General features: G+C 34.4%; 2 protein-coding genes across 2 annotated transcripts in view; one reads left to right on the top strand and one right to left on the bottom strand.

Moving 5' to 3' along the window:
• LOC129740561 (uncharacterized) overlaps nucleotides 1-24,463 on the top strand; it is a 545,556-nt gene that overhangs the window by 153,116 nt on the left and 367,977 nt on the right. The gene's annotated exons all lie outside the window — the stretch shown is intronic.
• Nucleotides 1,506-16,733, bottom strand: LOC129740558 (uncharacterized). Its single transcript, XM_055732264.1, has 7 exons — nucleotides 16,101-16,733; nucleotides 12,355-12,512; nucleotides 11,512-11,580; nucleotides 5,081-5,179; nucleotides 4,840-5,000; nucleotides 4,459-4,564; nucleotides 1,506-2,906 (listed from the first exon to the last, which is right to left on the bottom strand). Exons 1-7 carry the CDS (start codon nucleotides 16,183-16,185, stop codon nucleotides 1,548-1,550), a joined length of 2,037 nt encoding a protein of 678 aa, XP_055588239.1. The 5' UTR covers nucleotides 16,186-16,733; the 3' UTR covers nucleotides 1,506-1,547.

The following is a 24,463-nucleotide window of genomic DNA, read 5'->3' as shown; positions in this document are numbered from 1 at the left end:
AATTTTGACAGTTTTCTACGTGACAGCTTGTTGTATTACCGAACAACCAGGCAGTGCTTACTAAAATGCCTGTTTTTATTACCGAAAGGCCGGTAGAAACTAACTGAAAAACAATAAACAATAAAAACAAATGAAAAACAGCTTTTCTGCCAGCTTTAATTACTCTTTTAAGCTACGTGTATCGTACATAATCGTTTGAAGCCACCTTGATTTTTTTTCCATTAATTATCACGCGGCTTATGCGTTTAAAGTTGACTATAACGTTAGCAATCAAACGACACCGCACCAAAACTCAGCTCAACCGCATAAATGAAATGCGAAAACTATTTCACAAACTTGAGTTGTTGAATCACTTGAAATGTAAAATTCAAGTTTGTTGATCTTTTTTTTTAATATTCAAAGAAATTTGAAATACGTATTCAAATTCCCGATGCGACTCTCTTAAAATATTTACTACCTACTACTTTACTCTAGTTTTTCAATGGTTTTTATTATTGTTAAAATTTGGTTAAAAATGCCTCTTGAGTTTTCAACTAGATCATGTTCTCACTTTTGAATTTTCCATCTTCAATGTTTATCGCTGCTTGTGCGTTTTGGGAGTGTAAAAAGAAGATGCAAATTTTCGAAAACTAGTGTGATTTATTTATCATTTCATTACTTTGAAAATTTAGTTTACGCTCATATACATTTTGTAGTGGGCTTTCACGTTAGAAAATCACGTTAAATTGGCCTTATATAAAAAAAAATCATAAAAAGTGTGGAACAAATTTAATACCAAACACGAGGAAGTTCAAAATCACTTAGGTGCATTTTCTCACACTTTTTACTCATAAGGTCCCAGCAGCCGATGATAAATTGTACTCTGTTTGATAAATTAAATATGACACACCGGGAAAGCTCTTCCATCGCCACCATCTGCAAAGATGAATGAAGTGGTGGGAAAGTAGTGAACGGGAATCCGGAAAAAACACCATGCTCAAGCCAGCTTGGATTCAAAAAGTACATCCTTCATAACTAAATGACGGAATAATGATGCTGACAAGTTGAATCTTGTTCGCAATTTTCCATTTCTCACTGCTGCTGCTGCTGCTCCGATTTCTGGCACTGATGTGGGAGCAACGCGATTCAATGGAAGCAGCTTTCGAATTTAACTATGCAGAGAGCGTATGGTAAATACAACTTAGGATATCAAGAGGGAACCGTCGTAGCATCAGAGCAGCAAGGATTAATGGCTGGGATAAGTGGCTTTGTTTTAATTGTAATTCCAAATGTTAACAGTTGAGCTGACGGGTTCTAGCTGTGCTGTTCGAAACAGTTTCCATTTCGTTCCAGCTCGAACTGTCAGCACTCCAGGGAAAAGTTTAATCCTGTTTTTTTTTTGTCGTACGTACAGTTTCGAAGTAATTTAACGGTTGATGTGGATTTGAATGTCAATTGGCACAATTCAACGAAACTAAATTTATAAAGGGAAGGTTTCTTTCATGAGTACAATAATTTTTTTTTTTCAAAAAGAACAAATAAAAATTTACTAAAAATAAAAGAGTACTTCAATCGAGTTTCGGGCAACCTGGTTCTTTAAAATTCCTCGGATACACCATTCCATTCTGATGCAAGGCTCGTTTGTTCAAATATGCCAAAAAAGCTTCGATCAGGTCCCTCGGTAGCTCCGGGCCAATGCCAGCAATCGGAGGTATCATGCAATTGAATTCAATCGCTGGCTCCGGGTCTTTGACCATTGTAGATTTTCGAAGCATAAGCTCCATACACTTGGCGTTGAGGGCGTCCGTTTGAGTGGCTGCTTCTGATTGCACCAAACCAGAGCCGGTTAATTCTTCACTGATGCTGGGAGTGGGCTCTTTAGATTCTTCTATTATTTCCGTAACGGATATCTCGCTCTTCTCTTCCGGCGGTGCCGGAACCAATCCCAGGATCATATGCTCGGACATTTCAGTGCCTAGCAGATTCCGATCCACTTCGATTCCACTGGCTTCAAAGATCGAGGTTATTTCATGGCTAGGTTTCTTCACCAGGGTCACTCCGGCTGCCTTGAATCCCTCATCCACGAAGTGGTGATACAACTCGTTCAAGTCCGATACCTCCAGCTCCTTCTTGTCGGCTTCCACCAGAAAGTCTTGAAACGTTTTAAAATCCTCAGGGCTTACGCCAGCTTCTTCGCTACTCTTTTCTTTCAAGTAGCTTGAAATCGATCCTACAGATAGTTCACAATGGCCATCAGCAATTGCATCGTCAACGATGGCGAGAATTTTGCAAATAATCTGTTTGGTCACATAGGTCGCAGAATTGGTAGAACTGTCGTCCGAATGAACCGATGATTCCTCCACCGCTCCTTCTTCCTCTTCTGCCTCCTCCTCAACCTGTTCCAATTCCGGTTCCGGACTAGCCAGTTTGTGAGCCCCCTTCAAAAAGAAGCTTTCATTTGAGTAAACTGACCCAGCATCTTCGTCTTCCAACGAGGTTTCTTCCAAATAGTTGTAGGATGAATCTCGACGATTCTTCCGTGCAAACAAATACAGCATCAGCCAAGGTGGTCCCATGTCGCGGAACAACTGAAGCCTCTCAGCTTCCAGCAACTGCTCGTAGTCGTACTCCGGCAGTGTTTCCTTCAAACTGTCAAGATGCTGGGCTCGTTCCTTGGCCTGTTCCAGCCGAATGCTCGGAATGCTGGCCGTCTCCAACTCCCGCTGAAGTCTTTCGTCCTTGATGTTTCGCATCAGCACGATTACGCTATCGAAATCTGGCGCCCGACGTACCACCTCGTACGGGTCGGTTTCGTCTCCAACGAACCGAAAATCGGAATCCAACCTGGACGGGACCTCGGATATCTCGGAAAAGCGATCCTCTGTGAAGTGGAGCTCTGCAGCTTCAGGTTCGGTGGGTAGGGTATCCTAGGAAGAAACGAAAGTGTTACCATTAACCAGGTTTTTAGACTAAGATGAAGGATTATATGCGAATAATTGTCATAGTCCTTGTCCAAGTCCTAGTCTTTGTCCTAGTCCTTGTCCTAGTCCTTGTCCTAGTCCTTGTCCTAGTCCTTGTCCTAGTCCTTGTCCTAGTCCTTGTCCTAGTCCTTGTCCTAGTCCTTGTCCTAGTCCTTGTCCTAGTCCTTGTCCTAGTCCTTGTTCTAGTCCTCGTCCTAGTCCTTGTCCTAGTCCTAGTCCCTGTCCTAGTCCTTGTCCTAGTACTTGTCCTAGTTCTAGTCCTAGTTCTAGTCCTAGTCCTTGTCCAACTTCTAGTCCTAGTCATTATCCTAGTCCTTGTCCTAGTTCTTGTCCTAGTCCTTGTCCTAATCCTTGTCCTAGTCCTTGTCCTAGTCCTTGTCCTAGTCCTTGTCCTAGTCCTTGTCCTAGTCCTTGTCCTAGTCCTTGTCCTAGTCCTTGTCCTAGTCCTTGTCCTAGTCCTTGTCCTAGTCCTTGTCCTAGTCCTTGTCCTAGTCCTTGTCCTAGTCCTTGTCCTAGTCCTTGTCCTTGTCCTAGTCCTTGTCCTAGTCCTTGTCCTAGTCCTTGTCCTAGTCCTTGTCCTAGTCCTTGTCCTAGTCCTTGTCCTAGTCCTTGTCCTAGTCCTTGTCCTAGTCCTTGTCCTAGTCCTTGTCCTAGTCCTTGTCCTAGTCCTTGTCCTAGTCCTTGTCCTAGTCCTTGTCCTAGTCCTTGTCCTAGTCCTTGTCCTAGTCCTTGTCCTAGTCCTTGTCCTAGTCCTTGTTTTAGTCCTTGTCCTAGTCCTTGTCCTAGTCCTTGTCCTAGTCCTAGTCCTAGTCCTTGTCCTAGTCCTTGTCCTAGTCCTTGTCCTAGTCCTTGTCCTAGTCCTTGTCCTAGTCCTTGTCCTAGTCCTTGTCCTAGTCCTTGTCCTAGTCCTTGTCCTAGTCCTTGTCCTAGTCCTTGTCCTAGTCCTTGTCCTAGTCCTTGTCCTAGTCCTTGTCCTAGTCTTTGTCCTAGTCCTTGTCCTAGTCCTTGTCCTAGTCCATGTCCTAGTCCTTGTCCTAGTCCTTGTCCTAGTCCTTGTCCTAGTCCTTGTCCTAGTCCTTGTCCTAGTCCTTGTCCTAGTCCTTGTCCTAGTCTTTGTCCTAGTCCTTGTCCTAGTCCTTGTCCTAGTCCTTGTCCTAGTCCTTGTCCTAGTCTTTGCCCCCTTATCTTTGTCTTATTCAGTTTTTTTATCCTTATTCTTGTCTTTGACTGAGTTCTCAACCTTGTTCTGTTTCCCGGAAATCATCTTTCAAGTTTTTCCCAACTATCTTTTTGTAAACAAACTAACCAATCACCAAGCTAGGCTGCAAAAAAAACTCAACTAAGCGCTCAAAACTTATTCATCATCCATCTTTAACTATTCAGTTGTAAAAAAGAGCATCCACTAAACCAACAGAACGAAAATCGACAAGATAAAAAAAAACGCTTCCTGCAAACCAGAAACAAATTTCCAACTCGATTACCTCGACCGCACTCTTACCATGATGCTCTTGTACTTGTCAATGATGGCATTTTTAAATGAAATTGTTGATAAAACTTTTGGCATTTCTGTCACCGGTCGTTTGGGTTCCAGCTGACCTTCCGCTCTGTGGTGGAAAGGATACAAAATAAAAAGAGAAGATGAGGTGATATTTTTTGCAATGCTAAAATAACTGAAAGCGGAGTAAACTGTTGATAGACTTCAAAGTTGCAATCATCGGGCTACTCAATATGCACTCTGTGACTACAGTTGAGCGGCGAAAGTTGGCAAAAGGGCAATTCATTTAATTTTCCTTTGATGATCTTTTTTTATTGAAATTAAAATGAGGATTGCAATACCAAGAAATCGTAATTAAATCTATTTCCCGGGTCTAATACTCACAAGACCTTCCTGCCGTCGAAAAAAGTTTGAACCGAGCTACAGTCCAACGCTGCCACAGTGCGGAAGCATTCCTGGAACATCCAGAGCGGAATTGGGGCCGATCCTCCTTCCGGTTCCTCTGTCAGCAGCTCGCAGATCATTTCGGCGGTCCGGGACAAACTCTGTTTTTGGGGGGAAACCAAATCGGTTAGGATGCGCTAGATATTTAGAAGGTCAATAAGTTTGTCTCGGTTGCACTTACGTCACTGAGCATCCCGACATAGATGGCAACAATTTTCAGCCAATGCAAATGGGTCCAATCGAGCATCCGGAGCAGTGACAGAATGGTCAATAGTTGGTCCTATCGATCGAAAAGGGGAAACAGAGGGAATCGTTCAGTTGTGATGAATTTTCTGTTGCAGGAAGCTTGGGGCGGAAATGTCACAGACGAGCAGCCTGTAGCAAAAAGATTGGGGCCAAATTTCCTTGGCTGCTCGGCTGTGAATGGCAAGACAAAGTTTTTGATGGTCTAAACTAGGGCTGGCCACAAACATTAGGAGAGCAAATTTCTCCGTTCAATAGTGTTGTTAACTATGCTTGAGGAATTCATATTCAAAGGAAGGACTTGTTGTTTCCATTTGAAGAGATTTCAAGAGCCATGCCAAAACAATAATTTGAGGCAAATGGTTTCGCTTTTTGCAAGTTTTATGTGAAATATTCGATGCTGTTTAGCGTAGGAATTTTAAAAAGGACCTTCGGAGATACCCTTTAGGACTGTTTTCAAATTTATTTTTTTACTATAATGACCGTAAAATCAAATATTTTTGATGAAATCCCGATTTGTGGAATATTAAAACTTTTTGACTCTGTGTATATAAATATATATAACTTCTTGTAAATGTAAATGAACAAAGGCCCTTTTCACGTGTTGATACTGATAGCTCTTATTCCGAAATATATGTAAAGGAAAAATCTGAATTTAGCTTTGAACTAGGGATAATCAATTAGTTGAAAATCAGATTTTTATTATAGGTTTGATTGTTTACCAGTATTTATTAACTGATTTGGCTCAAAATTAGGCACCATAAATACTGATCTCTTGTATTATAATTTTGGGACGTTGTGTTCATATTAATATAAATTTGTGCTTTGCTATGTAAATTTAAATTCATCTCCAGAACTCAAACAAGACTTCAGAATAAAAAATAGTTAGTCCAAAATGGAGAGATTACCGTCAATTGTCAGACAAGTGTCATGGCTAGAATTAGGAGATCAGAGTAATAATTCAAGATTCAATTTTTAAGAACTCGAAGTCAAGACCCAACAGTTCATGTTAGAGTGTCAAAAATTGAAATCAACAACAGTCAACAAGTAAAACATATAGAAAAAAAATCACGGCTTAAGAATCAAGAGTTATGTACTATGAATAAGAAATCATGCCGTCACTATCGAAACAGATTCGAAGGTTGAGAGTAAAGAGCCAAGCAACAATCCAAGAATAACAAATAAAATGTAAAGAGTGAAAAGTGAATGGTAAAAACCTGAAGATTCAAGAGTATTGGCTGAAGGTTAAGACTTATTGATAAAAAGCAACATTTTATGAACAAAGAGTTACGAGGTAAAGAGGAAAATAGAAATTGTATAGCATAAACAGCAGAGAATAATGAGTAAGAAGCAAGGAGTGAAAAAAAAAACCAATAATCAAAAATAGGGACTCAACAGTTATTGCAAGAGTGCAGTAGTCAAAAAGTCATGAGTGAAAAAAACGTATATCTAAGTGAAGAGAATAAAATACAGTTTAAAAGATAAGAGTTAAGTGTGAAAAGTAAAAAATGAACATCAAAACAAAGTTAAAGGTTGAAATTAAAGAGAAAGGCATCAATCTAAAAATAACAATCAAGCAGTTGGATTTGAAAGTGAATGGTTCAAAAGCTGATGATTAAAGAATAAACGGTAAAGTACTTACTAACAAAGACTTAAATTAAAAAATCAATGGGTAAAGAGTAAAATGGAAAGAGTAAAGAATAAATAGTAAACAGTAATGAGAAAAGAGTAACAGAAAAAAGTGATAAGTGCAGAATGACAAAGTTATAAAGAACACAGAAGGGAGTGAAGTGAGTAGAGAGAACAGAGTAAAGATCCAAGAACGAAGAACAAAGACCAATGTGTGAATAGTAAGAAGTAAAGAGCAACAGCAAAACGTAAAGGGTAGAGAGTAAATATAAAATTTGAAAAAAAACTTAAAAATGTAAAAGTGGAAAAAAGACTTGTGGAAAGGGTAAAAAGTTAACATAAAAAAGCAGGAGTATAGAGAAAAGTGACAATGGCAAGAGTAAAGAGCGAAGAGAAACTTAAAAAGCTCAGGACAAAAAGTGTAAAAGTTAACCTCCCAAAGCCTTTCGCAAAATATCCGTTCCGGGGAAAATTTGAGTTGTAGTTTGATTTCGATCTAATGGCTGCAAATGTTAACCGATTTTGATGATATTATATTCATTGTGCGGGTAATTTATTCTTATTACTCAACATTTCAAAATAAAGTCGGTATGTATATCCAGGTTATCAGAAACTGGTTCAGAAAGAAAAAAGTCCGAAAAATCAATTTTATTTTTAAAATACTCAAAACTTCTGACAGCGTTTCTGTATATAAGTGTTTCATTGATGTTTGAAATTGTCAAAAATCCATCTATCTGACAATGAATAGACATGTTTGAGTCCAATGAAAGTTTTGACCGCTATCTCAGATCTCGACATTGACAAAATTGACTAAATTGACAAAATTGACAAAATTGACAAAATTGACAAAATTGACAAAATTGACAAAATTGACAAAATTGACAAAATTGACAAAATTGACAAAATTGACAAAATTGACAAAATTGACAAAATTGACAAAATTGACAAAATTGACAAAATTGACAAAATTGACAAAATTGACAAAATTGACAAAATTGACAAAATTGACAAAATTGACAAAATTGACAAAATTGACAAAATTGACAAAATTGACAAAATTGACAAAATTGAAAAAATTGACAAAATTGACAAAATTGACAAAATTGACAAAATTGACAAAATAGACGAAATTGACAAAATTGACAAAATTGACAAAATTGACAAAATTGACAAAATTGACAAAATTGACAAAATTGACAAAATTGACAAAATTGACAAAATTGACAAAATTGACAAAATTGACAAAATTGACAAAATTGACAAAATTGACAAAATTGACAAAATTGACAAAATTGACAAAATTGACAAAATTGACAAAATTGACAAAATTGACAAAATTGACAAAATTGACAAAATTGACAAAATTGACAAATTGACAAAATTGACAAAATTGACAAAATTGACAAAATTGACAAAATTGACAAAATTGACAAAATTGACAAAATTGACAAAATTGACAAAATTGACAAAATTGACAAAATTGACAAAATTGACAAAATTGACAAAATTGACAAAATTGACAAAATTGACAAAATTGACAAAATTGACAAAATTGACAAAATTGACAAAATTGACAAAATTGACAAAATTGCACAAAGTTGTTCTTTCATCCCTTTCTAATTTTTTCAAACCTATCTATTGACTACTAGGACGTGGCCGGCGCCGTTATTGATGTTCAAAGAGAGAGCATCAGTTTTGTGCATTGTGAATGTGTAGCCAATTCCAGGTTCCGTTCATTTGACCTCTGAACAAAATTGATGGCCTCGGTCAATCACGGAGTAGCAACCATTGGCGATGTGGAACTCGTTCTACTGAGCCACGCCTGCGATCTTGAAATCCGAAATGTATTGACTTGTATTTAAACCAAATTTAGGAATCAATCACCGAGTATATTAAAATAATTTTAAATTCTTTATCAAAACATCTTAAAGTGCATTTCGAGTTCAATGATTCAAGGTGGATGTGAGTAGTCAATCAAGCTAAGCTAAGCTAAGCTAAGCTAAAATTGACAAAATTGACAAAATTGACAAAATTGACAAAATTGACAAAATTGACAAAATTGATAAAATTGACAAAATTGACAAAATTGACAAAATTGACAAAATTGACAAAATTGACAAAATTGACAAAATTGACAAAATTGACAAAATTGACAAAATTGACAAAATTGACAAAATTGACAAAATTGACAAAATTGACAAAATTGACAAAATTGACAAAATTGACAAAATTGACAAAATTGACAAAATTGACAAAATTGACAAAATTGACAAAATTGACAAAATTGACAAAATTGACAAAATTGACAAAATTGACAAAATTGACAAAATTGACAAAATTGACAAATTGACAAAATCGACAAAATTGACAAAATTGACAAAATTGACAAAATTGACAAAATTGACAAAATTGACAAAATTGACAAAATTGACAAAATTGACAAAATTGACAAAATTGACAAAATTGACAAAATTGACAAAATTGACAAAATTGACAAAATTGACAAAATTGATAAAATTGACAAAATTGACAAAATTGACAAAATTGACAAAATTGACAAAATTGACAAAATTGACAAAATTGACAAAATTGACAAAATTGACAAAATTGACAAAATTGACAAAATTGACAAAATTGACAAAGTTGACAAAATTGACAAATTAACAAATTGACAAATTGACAAAATTGACAAAATTGACAAAAATGACAAATTGACAAAATTGACAAAATTGACAAAATTGACAAAATTGACAAAATTGACAAAATTGACAAAATTGACAAAATTGACAAAATTGACAAAATTGACAAAATTGACAAAATTGACAAAATTGACAAAATTGACAAAATTGACAAATTGACAAATTGACAAAATTGACAAAATTGACAAATTGACAAAATTGACAAAATTGACAAAATTGACAAAATTGACAAAATTGACAAAATTGACAAAATTGACAAAATTGACAAAATTGACAAAATTGACAAAATTGACAAAATTGACAAAATTGACAAAATTGACAAAATTGACAAAATTGACAAAATTGACAAAATTGACAAAATTGACAAAATTGACAAATTGACAAAATTGACAAAATTGACAAAATTGACAAAATTGACAAAATTGACAAAATTGACAAAATTGACAAAATTGACAAAATTGACAAAATTGACAAAATTGACAAAATTGACAAAATTGACAAAATTGACAAAATTGACAAAATTGACAAAATTGACAAAATTGACAAAATTGACAAAATTGACAAAATTGACAAAATTGACAAAATTGACAAAATTGACAAAATTGACAAAATTGACAAAATTGACAAAATTGACAAAATTGACAAAATTGACAAAATTGACAAAATTGACAAAATTGACAAAATTGACAAAATTGACAAAATTGACAAAATTGACAAAATTGACAAAATTGACAAAATTGACAAAATTGACAAAATTGACAAAATTGACAAAATTGACAAAATTGACAAAATTGACAAAATTGACAAAATTGACAAAATTGACAAAATTGACAAAATTGACAAAATTGACAAAATTGACAAAATTGACAAAATTGACAAAATTGACAAAATTGACAAAATTGACAAAATTGACAAAATTGACAAAATTGACAAAATTGACAAAATTGACAAAATTGACAAAATTGACAAAATTGACAAAATTGACAAAATTGACAAAATTGACAAAATTGACAAAATTGACAAAATTGACAAAATTGACAAAATTGACAAAATTGACAAAATTGACAAAATTGACAAAATTGACAAAATTGACAAAATTGACAAAATTGACAAAATTGACAAAATCGACAAAATTGACAAAATTGACAAAATTGACAAAATTGACAAAATTGACAAAATTGACAAAATTGACAAAATTGACAAAATTGACAAAATTGACAAAATTGACAAAATTGACAAAATTGACAAAATTGAAAAAATTGACAAAATTGACAAAATTGACAAAAATGACAAAATTGACAAAATTGACAAAATTGACAAAATTGACAAAATTGACAAAATTGTAAAAATTGACAAAATTGTAAAAATTGACAAAATTGTAAAAATTGACAAAGTTGCCAAAATTGACAAAATTGACAAAATTTATCAAATTGGCAAAACTGACAAAATATACTCAATTTAAAAAAATTGACAAAATTGGCAGGAAATGACAAAGTTTAAAAACATTGACATTTCAAAACTTTTAATATGTATAATTAATTCTACCGATTATTGTACCCTCTTCTGCCGAATCGTATTCTACCTTAGCAATTGTAGTTTTATTTAATTATTTAATTTAATTATTTTTTCGAAAGCACAAGTGAAAAACGCAAGTCAAGTAAAAAAAAACAAGTAAAAGAAAATAGAAATCAGCCGAATGATTCTTTCCGAAGCGATCATTTTACGAAAATACTCAAAACGAAAATTTATTATAAAGTTTCAGATTTAATGCAAAAAAATGCTAAATAACCTGATTGTTCTCATAATGCTGTAAACAATTAATTTCTTTTGTTGAATTGGTAACTGTGTTTTCAATTATCTACTTAAAATAAAATACACTTTTCAATGTGTTCTTAACATTTTCTTTTAAAAAAATCTACCCTTAAATTTTTATCAATGGCTCCCCGATGGACCAAAAAAACGTCTTGAAAACCTTTCGCCTTTCGCTTGTTTCTGTCGTCGAAACAAAACGGAAATGAGAAATCGTTAAGGAGATACTTACTTCCGGGAGGCACAGCCCTTGCCACTTGTCCTGCAGGACCGGCCGCTGAATGAAGTATCCTTTGCCGAGCTGTAATGAGAATTAAAAGGAAACGGTAGAAGGAAAGTTGAGAATGAAAACATCATGAGGAAAGCCGGACCCCGAACCTTCGGAAGTTTCAAGTCCGCCTTGCATGGGTCTTTTTTTTTGTTGACATAGTTTTTCCCGGTGCGAGGGAAATGGATTTCTCGTTTTCGTTTGTAATGGATTGCAAATTCGAGATATTTCAGAAATTGTCCGGAGAGAATGAATTTCATTGATGTATGAGTTGGAAACAGTAAAAGTTTTCCGAAACATGGGATCGCCCTGTCATGACCATTTAGTTGGCAAATTACATATCGCTATTAGTAACGAAGATCGAAGTTCCCGGAAACAACACGGAATCAATGCCATAAATCAATTAGTGGGATTAAGCTGAACCGCACAAGAATTAGCAGACACTGGACGTGAGCGTTCATTTCCCTCCAAAGTAATCGGAAATCTGCAAACTCTTCGTTTCGAACATCCCGGCCCGTCTTCGATTTAATAGCCCATAAATTTTGATCAAACCACCACCGAGGGAGCGACCAATCAGCCAAGAGCCAAAAGGAGAAAACTTCACCCGAAAAAGCGCCCCCATGTTGTTTCCAGCTTGCCTCGCACCGGAAAAAAATCAACCAATTCTTCCTGGCATCCTATCTAGCATCAAACTACAATGGCTCATCCCCCTTAAGGAAAAGTGCAAGAAAAAAAAACACTTGGAAAAAAGCAAATCCTCCACCCACAACCATCCCCCCACAAAACCCCTCTCGAAACAATAATTACCTGATCGATTAGCACCCGCAGCGCTCCGGCAGACAGCTGACCCCGGCGGACTTCCGGCTCGTAGCGGGGCTTCACCGGCGGAAGTTTGGACAGCGACAGACACCGGAAGTACGCGGCTGACCAGCGCAATAAATCATAGGGCTGCGTTCGGATGACAGCTACCCGGGGGCAGATTCGCCGAAGGGAAGTGAAATATGTAGGAAAAAAAGGAAGAAAGAAAAAAAAATCTAGTGAAAAGATTCCCCGCGAGCACATCGGTGAGGCAGTAGCGAAAGCAGCGAAGTTTGTTGGTATGTCGTCGGTGCCATATCCGGCGCAAGGAAAAAGTTTGCAAGATAGCCGCCAAAATCCGTTCGGGAACGTATAGTTTCCAGGATTTTTACAGGTGTGCCGGACAGTTTCGATTAGGGAGCGATTTGAAAGAAATTTTAGTCGGCAAAAAATTGTTTTCGAGCAGCGCATATGTTAGTCGCACTACTCCTCCGAAATGTCCCAACAGATTATTTTTAGAATATTCTGTAGGCACCAAAATCGGTTTTTATCAAAAGAAAACTCCCGATTTAATGCACCTGACAGTGGAAAGTAGCCTGTAAATAATATTTGGACACATATGACACAAAATAATAAAAAAAATAAAAGTTTATAAAATCTTAATTATGAAAATAAACATTTCGAACAAAGTTAACTTAAAATGAATTCAAGAAATGAAAATTCCAAATTGCTTAAAGGATAAAAGTATTTTTAAATAATCATTGTTTCCATATGAATAACATAATTTGCAACCAATTGGAGATGTTTTAATTACTGGATTCTGGAATATCTTATATGATCCCGTTTCTGTGACTTTATAACCTCACTCAATTAACTCTTTATGAAGTCACAGCATATGGTAACGTTAAAATGGAAAAGGTAAACAAATAAGAATAAAATTTAAAAAAAAGGATGCCTGACCATGAGTTTAAAATAGTTTAACCTCTCTTAGTGAAGGAAACGAATCTATAAAAAAAAAACGGTAGAATTAACTATAGCTACTAAAAATTTCGAAGTGTCAATATTTGTCAATTTTGTAAATTTTTCGATTTTGTCATTTTTTTCAATTTTGCCTCTTTTGTCAATTTTGTCAATTTTGTAAATTTTGTCAATTTTGTCAATTTTGTCAATTTTGTCAATTTTGTCAATTTTGTCAATTTTGTCAATTTTGTCAATTTTGTCAATTTTGTCAATTTTGTCAATTTTGTCAATTTTGTCAATTTTGTCAATTTTGTCAATTTTGTCAATTTTGTCAATTTTGTCAATTTTGTCAATTTTGTCAATTTTGTCAATTTTGTCAATTTTGTCAATTTTGTCAATTTTGTCAATTTTGTCAATTTTGTCAATTTTGTCAATTTTGTCAAATTTGTCAATTTTGTCAATTTTGTCAATTTTGTCAATTTTGTCAATTTTGTCAATTTTGTCAATTTTGTCAATTTTGTCAATTTTGTCAATTTTGTCAATTTTGTCAATTTTGTCAATTTTGTCAATTTTGTCAATTTTGTCAATTTTGTCAATTTTGTCAATTTTGTCAATTTTGTCAATTTTGTCAATTTTGTCAATTTTGTCAATTTTGTCAATTTTGTCAATTTTGTCAATTTTGTCAATTTTGTCAATTTTGTCAATTTTGTCAATTTTGTAAATTTTGTCAATTTTGTCAATTTTGTCAATTTTGTCAATTTTGTCAATTTTGTCAATTTTGTCGAACAATTTCATGAAAATTAAAGAAGTTAAAGACAAGTAGTTGAAGGTAAACATTTTATATCGATTTATTAAGTAAAAGGTAAAACGAAGTTTTACGGATTAGCTTGTAATGCATAAAATACGTAGAAAAGCTTGACAAATTAATACAATTTTATTGAATAGTTTATGAATATAAAAGTAAAAACTCAAAAAAAAAGGAATAATCACTGGAGCTCCATAAGTTAATCCTCGTTAATTCGAAAATCCGCGTTAAAAAAAACCCCCGTTGTTCGAAAATCGACGTAGAAATTCCATTCTAATTTAAAAATCCGCGCAAAAAGCACGTTACTTAAAAAAAACCGGAAAGAACCATGATATTTAAAAATTTGCGTACAGTGATAGTTTATTTTTAAGATAAAAAACAAAATCAATTAGATTAATAGGATAGTAGAATATAGTGAATGTCTCATGTCTCATGTCTCATGTCTCATGTCTCATGTCTCATGTCTCATGTCTCATGTCTCATGTCTCATGTCTCATGTCTCATGTCTCATGTCTCATGTCTCATGTCTCATGTCTCATGTCTCATGTCTCATGTCTCATGTCTCATGTCTCATGTCTCATGTCTCATGTCTCATGTCTCATGTCTCATGTCTCATGTCTCATGTCTCATGTCACATGTCTCATGTCTCATGTCTCATGTCTCATGTCTCATGTCTCATGTCTCATGTCTCATGTCTCATGTCTCATGTCTCATGTCTCATGTCTCATGTCTCATGTCTCATGTCTCATGTCTCATGTCTCATGTCTCATGTCTCATGTCTCATGTCTCATGTCTCATGTCTCATGTCTCATGTCTCATGTCTCAGGTCTCATGTCTCATGTCTCAGATCTCATGTCTCAGATCTCATGCCTCATGCCTCATGCCTCATGTCTCAGGTCTCATGTCTCATGTCTCATGTCTCATGTCTCATGTCTCATGTCTCATGTCTCAGGTCTCAGGTCTCATGTCTCATGTCTCATGTCTCATGTCTCATGTCTCATGTCTCATGTCTCATGTCTCATGTCTCATGTCTCATGTCTCATGTCTCATGTCTCATGTCTCAGGTCTCAGGTCTCATGTCTCATGTCTCATGTCTCATGTCTCATGTCTGATGTCTCATGTCTCATGTCTCATGGTCTCATGTCCCATGTCGCATGTCTCATGTCTCATGTCTCATGGTCTCATGTCTCATGTCTCATGGTCTCATGTCTCATGGTCTCATGTCTCATGGTCTCATGTCTCATTGTCTCATGTCTCATGTGTCATATCTCATGTCTCATATCTCATGTCTCATATCTCAGGTCTCAGGTCTCATATCCAGGTCTCAGGTCTCATGTCTCAGGTCTCAGGTCTCAGGTCTCAGGTCTCATGTCTCATGTCTCATGTCTCATGTCGCATGTCTCGTGTCTCACGTCTCATGTCTCAGGTCTCAAGTCTCAGGTTTCAGGTCTTATGTCTCATGTCTCATGTCTCGTTTCTCAGATCTCGAGTCTCAAGTCTCAGGTCTCATGTCTCACGCCTCAGGTCTCAGGTCTCAAGTCTCAGATCTTATGTATCACGTTCTTATTCTTAGAGCTAAGATTTTCACAACTACAAAAAGATTCTAAGAGTTTTCCTTTGAAAAAGTCTTAGAATATTTTCTCTCAGAAACCGCGTTAATTCAAAAATCCGCGTAAAAAAAACCGCGTTAATTCGAAAATCCGCGTAAAAAAATCTGCGTAAAAAATACCGTGTAAAAAAAACCGTGTAAAATAAACCTCAGTGTACATTAATTTTTAAATACTCAGTCTCAGAAGAACATCAGTAAATCATTGGCCCGGTTTGATACTGAGCATAAACAAACATCTATCAAATCCTCCCCCAAGAACGGATTTATGATGCTGCAAATCAATTATGAAAATGAGTCTAGGCCACGACGCTCCCATGAAAAGCTGCCAACACTTTCCACCACGACGGATCGAGCGGCCCCGGAAATCCCGTCCCGACTTACCTTTGGCATAAACTTTGAGCACGTTGTTAAAGTTTTCCGGAATCACAATCTGCTCCGGGCAGTAGATATCCGACAGAAGCACCATTCTGTCCGACGGGCTGTGTTCTTTGTTCGGAGGGGATTTTCCTTACACACCGATGCAGTAGAATTTCTTTCCGTTTGATCCAGTCAGTACCGGGAACCGGAAGTAGCGCTTGGCACCAGTAAGCAAAAAATTCCAAGACGATGGTCACTCTTCTTCCGCTCTCTTACACAAACAGTCCTGGGCCTGGGAGCACCTTTGAAAGGCGAGCGCCAGTATCGGTCCACAAAGACTCCCTCTTGGGTCTTTCCCGGGGCCCTTCAGCCGGCTCGAAATGGACCGAAGAAAATATAAACTTCTTCTCGGTTGCAACTTGCGCCTGACACTGATTCTCTAATGTGTTGAACCTCCTGGCCCGGTAGTCTTTGACTTTCGGACGAGAAACAGAAAATGCACCCCAGGGGTTGAACACTCACGTCCTTGTCGTCGTCCTTTCGCCGGGCTGTTTTTCGGCGAATGTGTTGTGGCAACCGGAACGTGTCACTAAGGACGTAATCGATAGTCTTGAGGTGCACCCCGATTTTTCATCACTTCTGCTGCATGCTGCTATTCAAAACTGTCCAATAGAGGCGTGGGTGGCTTTGATTATGATTTGTGTCCCTGGGAAAACGTGAAGAGCCCAAGATGATTCGAAAATTCAGGTTACCCTAATAGAAAGATGTTAAGAGTGGCATTTTAAAGCGCTCTGAACGTGTTAAACATTATAACCGGAGCTAGTGCTAATTGCTAAATCTAACCTTTGAGCTGCTTCTCGAGGTGGTCGTTTAGCCTAATGGGGAACGTGTTTGGCTTATAAGCTAGAGGTCCAGAAATCAAATCCCACCGCCCCAAAATCTAGGTTAAGGAAATTTTGTAAGTCTTCGGACGTAGAACGAACACAAATACAACGAAATGAAACAATGTAACAAACAAAACGAAAATTGTAATGTTTGTAAATTGTAATATTGATGAACCTAATTTGATTTTCAAAAAATTTAAAAATATCAAAGCTTCGTCATGGACATTCTACTACACATCACCTTTTGAGTGTAACTAATATGATTAACGCTAGCAAATTTGAAGGTTATTCACCTGGTGTTGCTCTTCTAGATATTGAAAAAGCTTTTGACAGTGGCACAAAGGTTTAGTAGCTAAATTAGCTTGATTTTATTTTCCTGTATGCCTCACTAAAATTGTTCAAAATTACTTGACTAGCCGAACCTTACAAGTAAGCCATAAAAATTCATGCTCTGAAAAGACACCCATTAGAGCTGGTGTCCCTCAGGGCAGTTTACTTGGGCCAATTTCATACAATATTTTTACTTCTGATCTTTCTGATATTTCAGAAGAAAAAGGCAGCAGATTATTTGCTGACGACACTTTGCTTTCAGCCAAATGTAGGAATTTACGGATGTACGCAGTAGATTGCAACAAAATTTAAATTCCTTTTTGAATTACTTGAAAATGTGGAAAATTTCTCCTAACGCTTCTAAAACTCAACGTATTTTATTTCCCCATAAGTCAAGAGCTCAATTTCTAAAACCTAATGAAAAGCATTCCATAACTTTTCAAGAGCTTTCATTTGAACGGTCTAATCTTGTGAGATACTTGGGACTCACATTCGATCGGAGTCTTACTTTTTTTTGTACGTCTCGGTGGTCAAGTGGTTAGTGTGGTAAGACGGTAATCGCTGGTGGTGGTGGTGGTACTGGGTGTTAAATGTTAATCTTAAGTTGACTTTTAATTAATAAAATAGACACTTAAGTTATCGTCCAAAAGTTTGAGATCACCCGACAATTATTTGGTGGGTATTTCGAATTTGCAACACAAATATACGTACAAATATACGTGTAAACATATAGTATATAATGCAGCAAAACCAGTATATACATACGTATCATTTTGGAGGCCATATAGGTACATTAGCACACATATCTTGATTTGGATTGTATTGTCGTAATAGAATCATTTAAATGCGACAAAGAATATGTATGGGCCGCACATTGTAGGTGCAGATATGCGAAAATGAGATTTAATAACATTCTATACGATATAATCTGTAAAATAAAATACGACTTCTGGTTGTCTGAGTAGTATGGTGTATCGGCCAAAAGTTTGGGATCATTGTTTTAAAAACATGCAAATTTATCTCATTCATATCTTTCTCATCTTACGTTGTATTGCAGATCTGAAGGGTTTATTTGGAAGCTTAGAAATTTTTTTTTTCGTAAATTTATTCAAAAATTATATTTTAAAGTTATAACCATAAAATAGTAACCTCAAATTAAGGCCCCAAAGTCAAATTTTTGTTGCAAATTTGGAAATTTCAAAAAGATGCTAGTATTCCAGTGATAATTAGTGGTATGAATAAGGTTTAGCAATTGCTTCAATAGCTTTTACTTAGCTCGAAATCAATCAAAGCAAAAGTCCAAAGCATTTGCTTAGTTTGGTATGAATAAACATTTGCTTAGCGGATGTGTACTAAAGTCTTAGAACATAGCTTTTGCTTCGAAAAATAGAGCTATCCAACCAGCAGAGTCTGAAGTTTTCTAAAGTAAAATGAAAGAAGACGATCAGAAAATTGAAAAGTACGGCTAAAGTAGCCTTGAAGTCGAAGAAGTGGGTGGTGCGTGTAAGAACGACCGATTTTTTTTTGTTAATGCGTGCTCGTATGTTTATGTTTAAAGAAAAATGAATACATATTCGAATATTGTCAAACAAAAAATGGCCTAACTTTAATATTTATCATAAGCTCTCCCACATGTATTCGGATCGGGATAATCCGATGTAAATATAAAAAAAAATTGGCAATAGGCGCGCATTTTAATTTAGATTTTTTTTTAATCTTAGGATTATAAAAAATGATATAAAAATGAGAGATCTGTATAATGTTTTAAATTATTACAATTTATTTCTTACTTTGAGCCAATTGGGACTTCTTCCACTATAGCCGGATTTTTTTTAACTTGAAATATTTACTAATTGATTTGTTTATTGTCATCTTAGACGAATGATTTTATACAACGACAGGAATATGAAAAAAGTTGGGTTATCACTTCGACTTTTCTTTATCCATGTTGAAAATACCTTTTTGAATTGTTTTGAAGTGAAATATTGCTAATTTGATAAGTTCATGACGTTATTAAAAAAATTTTTATTAGAAAAGTCTGCTACCGAGCATGCTTAGAAAATAAAGCAATTGCTATGAAATTTGTCGAGCAATTGCTTCAGATTTGAGCATTATTCATACCAAACTAGCTTGTTCTAAAAGTAAAAGCTCCTGACTGAGAAAACAGCTGTCAAGAAAAACTTTATTCATAACAACCGAAGCAATTTATTTATTTATTCCGCCAAACAGTGTAGGCTACATATATATAATAACTTAAACCTAGAGATTACAATGTTCAAATAAGCTTAATAATAATAATTTTTCTTTACATTTACAAAGTCAGGTTCTTCGGTGCCTGTTACCGTAAAAACCTTTTTTCAGCTGCTGTTTTGACATAGTTAAGTCTATATTCTCATAATGTTTATTATAACTATACATTAAACAATTAACAGGACTATATTTTCCATAATCAGTTCGAGTAGAGGTTATAATGAAAAGATTTCTTGTTCTTAAATGACGGCAAGGACAATAAAAGTTTAATTGATTTAGTAGATAAGCAGACTGAACGCGCTGATTAATTATGTCGTTTACAAAACAGATTGCAGCAAACTCTCTTCTTACACTTAATGTTTCCATGTTTATAAGCAGGCAACGTGATTCATAGCTAGGTAATTGGTTCTGAGACCATCCTAAATTTCGTAAAGCGAATAGAACAAATTGTTTCTGGACTGATTCCAAACGGTTTTTATGTAAAATTTGAAAAGGCGACCACACAACGCTACAATACTCAAGAATAGATCTAACATAAGCTGTGTACAATGTTTTTATTGTGTATGGGTCTTTAAAATTATAACTGAAACGTTTTATAAATGCTAACATACCGTTTGATTTCTGGATTATTGAGTTATAGTGATCTACAAAGGTAAGTTTTGAGTCCAATATAACTCCAAGGTCTCTAATCTTGTTGACTCTCTCGACAGGATCATCTCCCAATTTGACAATTTCATATGACTGACATTTTCTTCTGGTAAATACAATATTTGAACATTTTGCCACGTTAAGTTTGAGCAGACTTTTAGTGCACCATTTGTTAAATACATTAACTTCGTTTTGAAAGATTCTAAAGTCTTCTTCGCTATTCACTTTCATATAAAGTTTCATATCATCAGCATAAATTAGCACATTTGACTGCTTGAGAAGACAAGTTATATCATTTACGTATAAAATAAATAATAAGCTGCTTGAAAGGGGGATAAGCTTTAAGCGACTGCTCGACTGCTCGATTCAGTTTAGCAAAAGCAATTACTAAGTTTTTTTCATACCACCCAATGTTTAATTCGGCACGGTTGGGTGTTCTTGTAGCTAAATAATAATAAATGTGACATGGTTGAAATAAAAACGAAACCATCTCCTATCAAACACACTGTTTGACAAAAAGCCATCACGGGGTTCAGATCTATTTTTTTGTGATTTCAAAATTATCTTTTATCGATTACTAGTCATAATTTATCCAGAAAATTGTGTTATGGGTTGTGTAATGTCGATAAAAGACACTAAAAATGTTAAAATGATTCAACATTGGATGGTTCTTCATTTAAAATATACATATTTGTGTTTCGAGTGAAGTATTTGAACAAAATTACAAAATATTGCGATGAAATTCATTAGTTTTCCTTTTTTCTTTTCGATGCAACAAGGCAACAAAATTTACGTTTTTTCCGTTTGAAGAGGGTTTAAGAGCTGATTTTGACTGATTTGAAGGTGACATATTCAAATAAGCAGTTTGGTTGTTTTTCTGCCAGCTCTGGTTTTTAAATTCAAGGGTTATTTTTGAGATTTTTTAAATCTTTTCGAATCAATGATCAACTTTTTCCAAGACCACGAGTAGTTTAAACTTCTGAGAAAACTAAGGCGTCCTTTAAGTTTATTTATCACAGTCTGGTAAAATGTGAGAATTAAAAGATGTTTTGAGATTTTTTTTATCAAAATAAATCAAATATATTTTCCAAAGCATAAGTCGAAAAACTTCACTGTCTCAAACAAAAATGTTAATGAAATTTTAATTTTTGATACCAAATGCTCATGAATGTTCTTCAATTATGTCGAAAATAGTTACATTTTGTTCTATTATTGTATTTTTAAAACTTGATAATTTTTTTTCCAAGCATTGTTTTTTTAAAACTGGAAATGCTAGGTAATATATTTAAGCTCAATTAAATGAAGGATGAAGGAAAAAGATTTCAAATCATTTTTTGTTTTTAAAGAGGGTTGTCGGTTTATTTTTCCCTGATACAGGGGTTGTTTCCAATTAAACACTACAAAATATGGTATAACTTTATCATTAACTGGAACAGTTACATGTTCATAATTTAACCCCAAAATTTGACTCAAAATAAAAATAAATGTTGAACAATTACCTGTTACTCTTTCACTGCAATCAAATCCACATTTTTCTGCATAACGAAGCTAACCCTCCCCTGAATGAACCATAAAAACGTTGAGATTTTTTTTAATAAAAATATTTCATTTTGCAAAAAAAAAATAGATCCGTTTTTCAATAATTTAAATTATGTAGGTAAAAAATGTATGAATCACTTTTTTAATAATACATATATTTTTCAATTCTGTACAGAATTGAAGCATGCTAAATTTTTGTTAAGTCCGAGACCATACATGCAGTAGAGGATTTTTAAATGTTTTCCTTAGACCTTTATGGCTGTTACAAAAAATTACATAGTTCCTTGTGAAATTTCTTTCAAAATTTTTAAATTCAATTTAAATCATAATTTCATCTTGAACTTAAAATTCATGGGTTCTGAAGTTCGGTTTTTTAATTAATATAGATAGTATAATTCAAGTTTTATCCAATTTAAACTGCATAATCCTAAATTACAATTTTACTACGCGTTAAAAATTTAAAATAAATAATAAATTTACATCTCAGAATTTTGATTTTTTTTTTTGGATTTTGTTTAAATTTTATTTCGAAACTGAAATTCCTTTATTTGAAATAAAAAAAAATTAAACGGGTGAATCAGAATTGAATAAATGTTTTTAATTTTTCTTGATCTCAAACTTTGATATGCAATCAAGGAATCCTGAAAACTGTTTAACCAGACGATGTAACTCGTTGTCATATTTTTTTTTACTTTTTAAGTCAGAATTCAAAATAGACATCATGATTGCCATGTTCTGCATTCATAATTTAGAAACGATGCAAAAACAATGTTTGGTGAATGGTTTCTTTGTAGTTATTTATTACAACAAGTTGCAAAAATTAACTTCTTTAGTACGAGTTGTAAATTTATCCAACGGGGCTTGCTGAGTTTGATAATTGCGTCGAGTGCTGAAAATGTCGAATTTTTTCACGAGTGTCATACACCATTTATGCAAATTCCGAATATTCCTTTAAAAATTCATTGATTTACCTACAAGAATTGCATCCTTACAAATAACTACAAAACTGAAAATTTCTATTCAAGTAGATCGTAAACAGTAGGTATCGATAATCATCGCTTTTCGATACAGTTTCAGTATCTGAAAGTTAACTGTGCTTAAACTCAATTGCATAAATAACAATTATAACAACGATTCAAAAATTTGATTTGTATTTCTTTCATTTATTGACTTTTTAATTATAGAAAATCATTACTGAAAACTGAAGAAAATCTTTTTAAAATTTGGCTGAAAACAGAAGACACGTTTGTTGGAAAAACAGTAGGGTCGACTGAGGTTATTATCAACAAAGATTATTCTTTTTTGGTCTTATATCTGTTCATAATCATCCAGGTGAATATGGGGTTATAATGAACACAGTTAAGACACAGAGAACTAGCTAGCCCACGAAGCTAGCCCACGGAACTTGTGTAAAAATTCCAACCTCCTTTTTAAACCAATTTTTGTTTTTTGGCTGGGACACCAGATGTCTCCAAACACACCAAAGAGAACTGTCGAAACAAAACTGAGAAAAAACAACAAAATTTGAGTCAGTTTTAAACAGGTCGAATGAGCTACTAAATAGGCATGTTTCAAGAAAATTTCTGTTGGAGCTTTGTAACACATTCGTCATTTTGATTAAAAATATATCCTAAAGTTTATTCGCTATTTTCTTCAAACTTGCAAGAAGTACTAAATGTTGAACAATAGGATGCAAATGTGATATGTGAATGAAACCCACTTGAAATGCCTAGAATCAGTACTGCTGGGTGAGAATGATCGTCAAGATTGCTCTTATTTGACTTGGCCTAGCCGATGCCTCCTCTGACTTCGAGAATCGTTCAAGAAATGCGAAAGCTTGATAAAAAAATTGTCAGTTATTTGTGCCGCAGTAGTACTAAAATAAGAAAGTAAAATTTTGCCAAGTTAAAAGTAGTTCTTAATAATCACATTTATTAAGCAATAAATTGAAGTCGTTCGTTTAACTGAGATATTGGTAAATTCATTCATGAGTTGATATTTATACGATTATGCCGTTTCGAAAAATGAGCACTTAAAAGATGATTTATAACTTTTGAACGGCGCAACAGATGGCACTGTTTCCAGTCAGTTTTTAACGTATTTTTCTGCTGATAGCTTTTGAATTTTTACACACTTTTCTGAAGATTTTTTGTTCGAGCTTGTACGTCTGTTCTCTGTAGGTAAGATTCTTGTTACGTAATAATTTTTAAGTGTTTGCTATATTTTTAAATGAATATAAACACTGCGTCTAGATAGGATTAGTGGTTTTTCAAAATTTACGTTTAATTCGTCATTGCCAATTTTTAGTCCGCAAAGGAACAGGAAATCGTACAATCTCTTATTTACAGATTCTTAGAAACTGATAGAGTAATTTATAACGGTTTATTTTCAAGATCTTGATGATAATTGTTAATTTGTTACGTATTTAAACATTAAAGATAAACAATGTCTAAAAACAAGTGTCCATTTACCCCGTATTTTGAAAAACATTTGGAAATTATAAACAATCCACTGTGAATCAGCGAGATAAATTTTTAGTAAAAATTTGTATTACACTTGAAGATGCATTTATTACTGAATGTAAAACCTCTGAAAACAACATTATAACTGAATTAACTGTGGCGAGAGAGTTACATGATTGAACGCCCTCAGAACTATTTTGAATATTTTTGGAGACGTGGATTTTGTGAGCTATAGTAACACACTTGGTATCTGTATCTTATGAAAAAATGATAG

This window comes from Uranotaenia lowii, chromosome 1 (assembly GCF_029784155.1).
Source record: "Uranotaenia lowii strain MFRU-FL chromosome 1, ASM2978415v1, whole genome shotgun sequence".
In the NCBI taxonomy this organism is placed as follows: domain Eukaryota; kingdom Metazoa; phylum Arthropoda; class Insecta; order Diptera; family Culicidae; genus Uranotaenia; species Uranotaenia lowii.
The sequence above is the reverse complement of the archived record's forward strand: the minus strand, read 5'-3'. Positions and strand labels throughout refer to the sequence as shown.

Bases quoted from the DNA above. Each gene is read 5' to 3' on its own strand.
- LOC129740558 (XM_055732264.1), bottom strand. From the start codon at position 16,185: ATGGTGCTTCTGTCGGATATCTACTGCCCGGAGCAGATTGTGATTCCG. The intron at 12,513-16,100 runs GTAAGTCGGGAC...GCCCCCGGGTAG, and splicing joins GCTCAAAGTTTATGCCAAAG to CTGTCATCCGAACGCAGCCC. The intron at 4,565-4,839 runs GTGAGTATTAGA...TTTCCACCACAG, and splicing joins TTCGACGGCAGGAAGGTCTT to AGCGGAAGGTCAGCTGGAAC.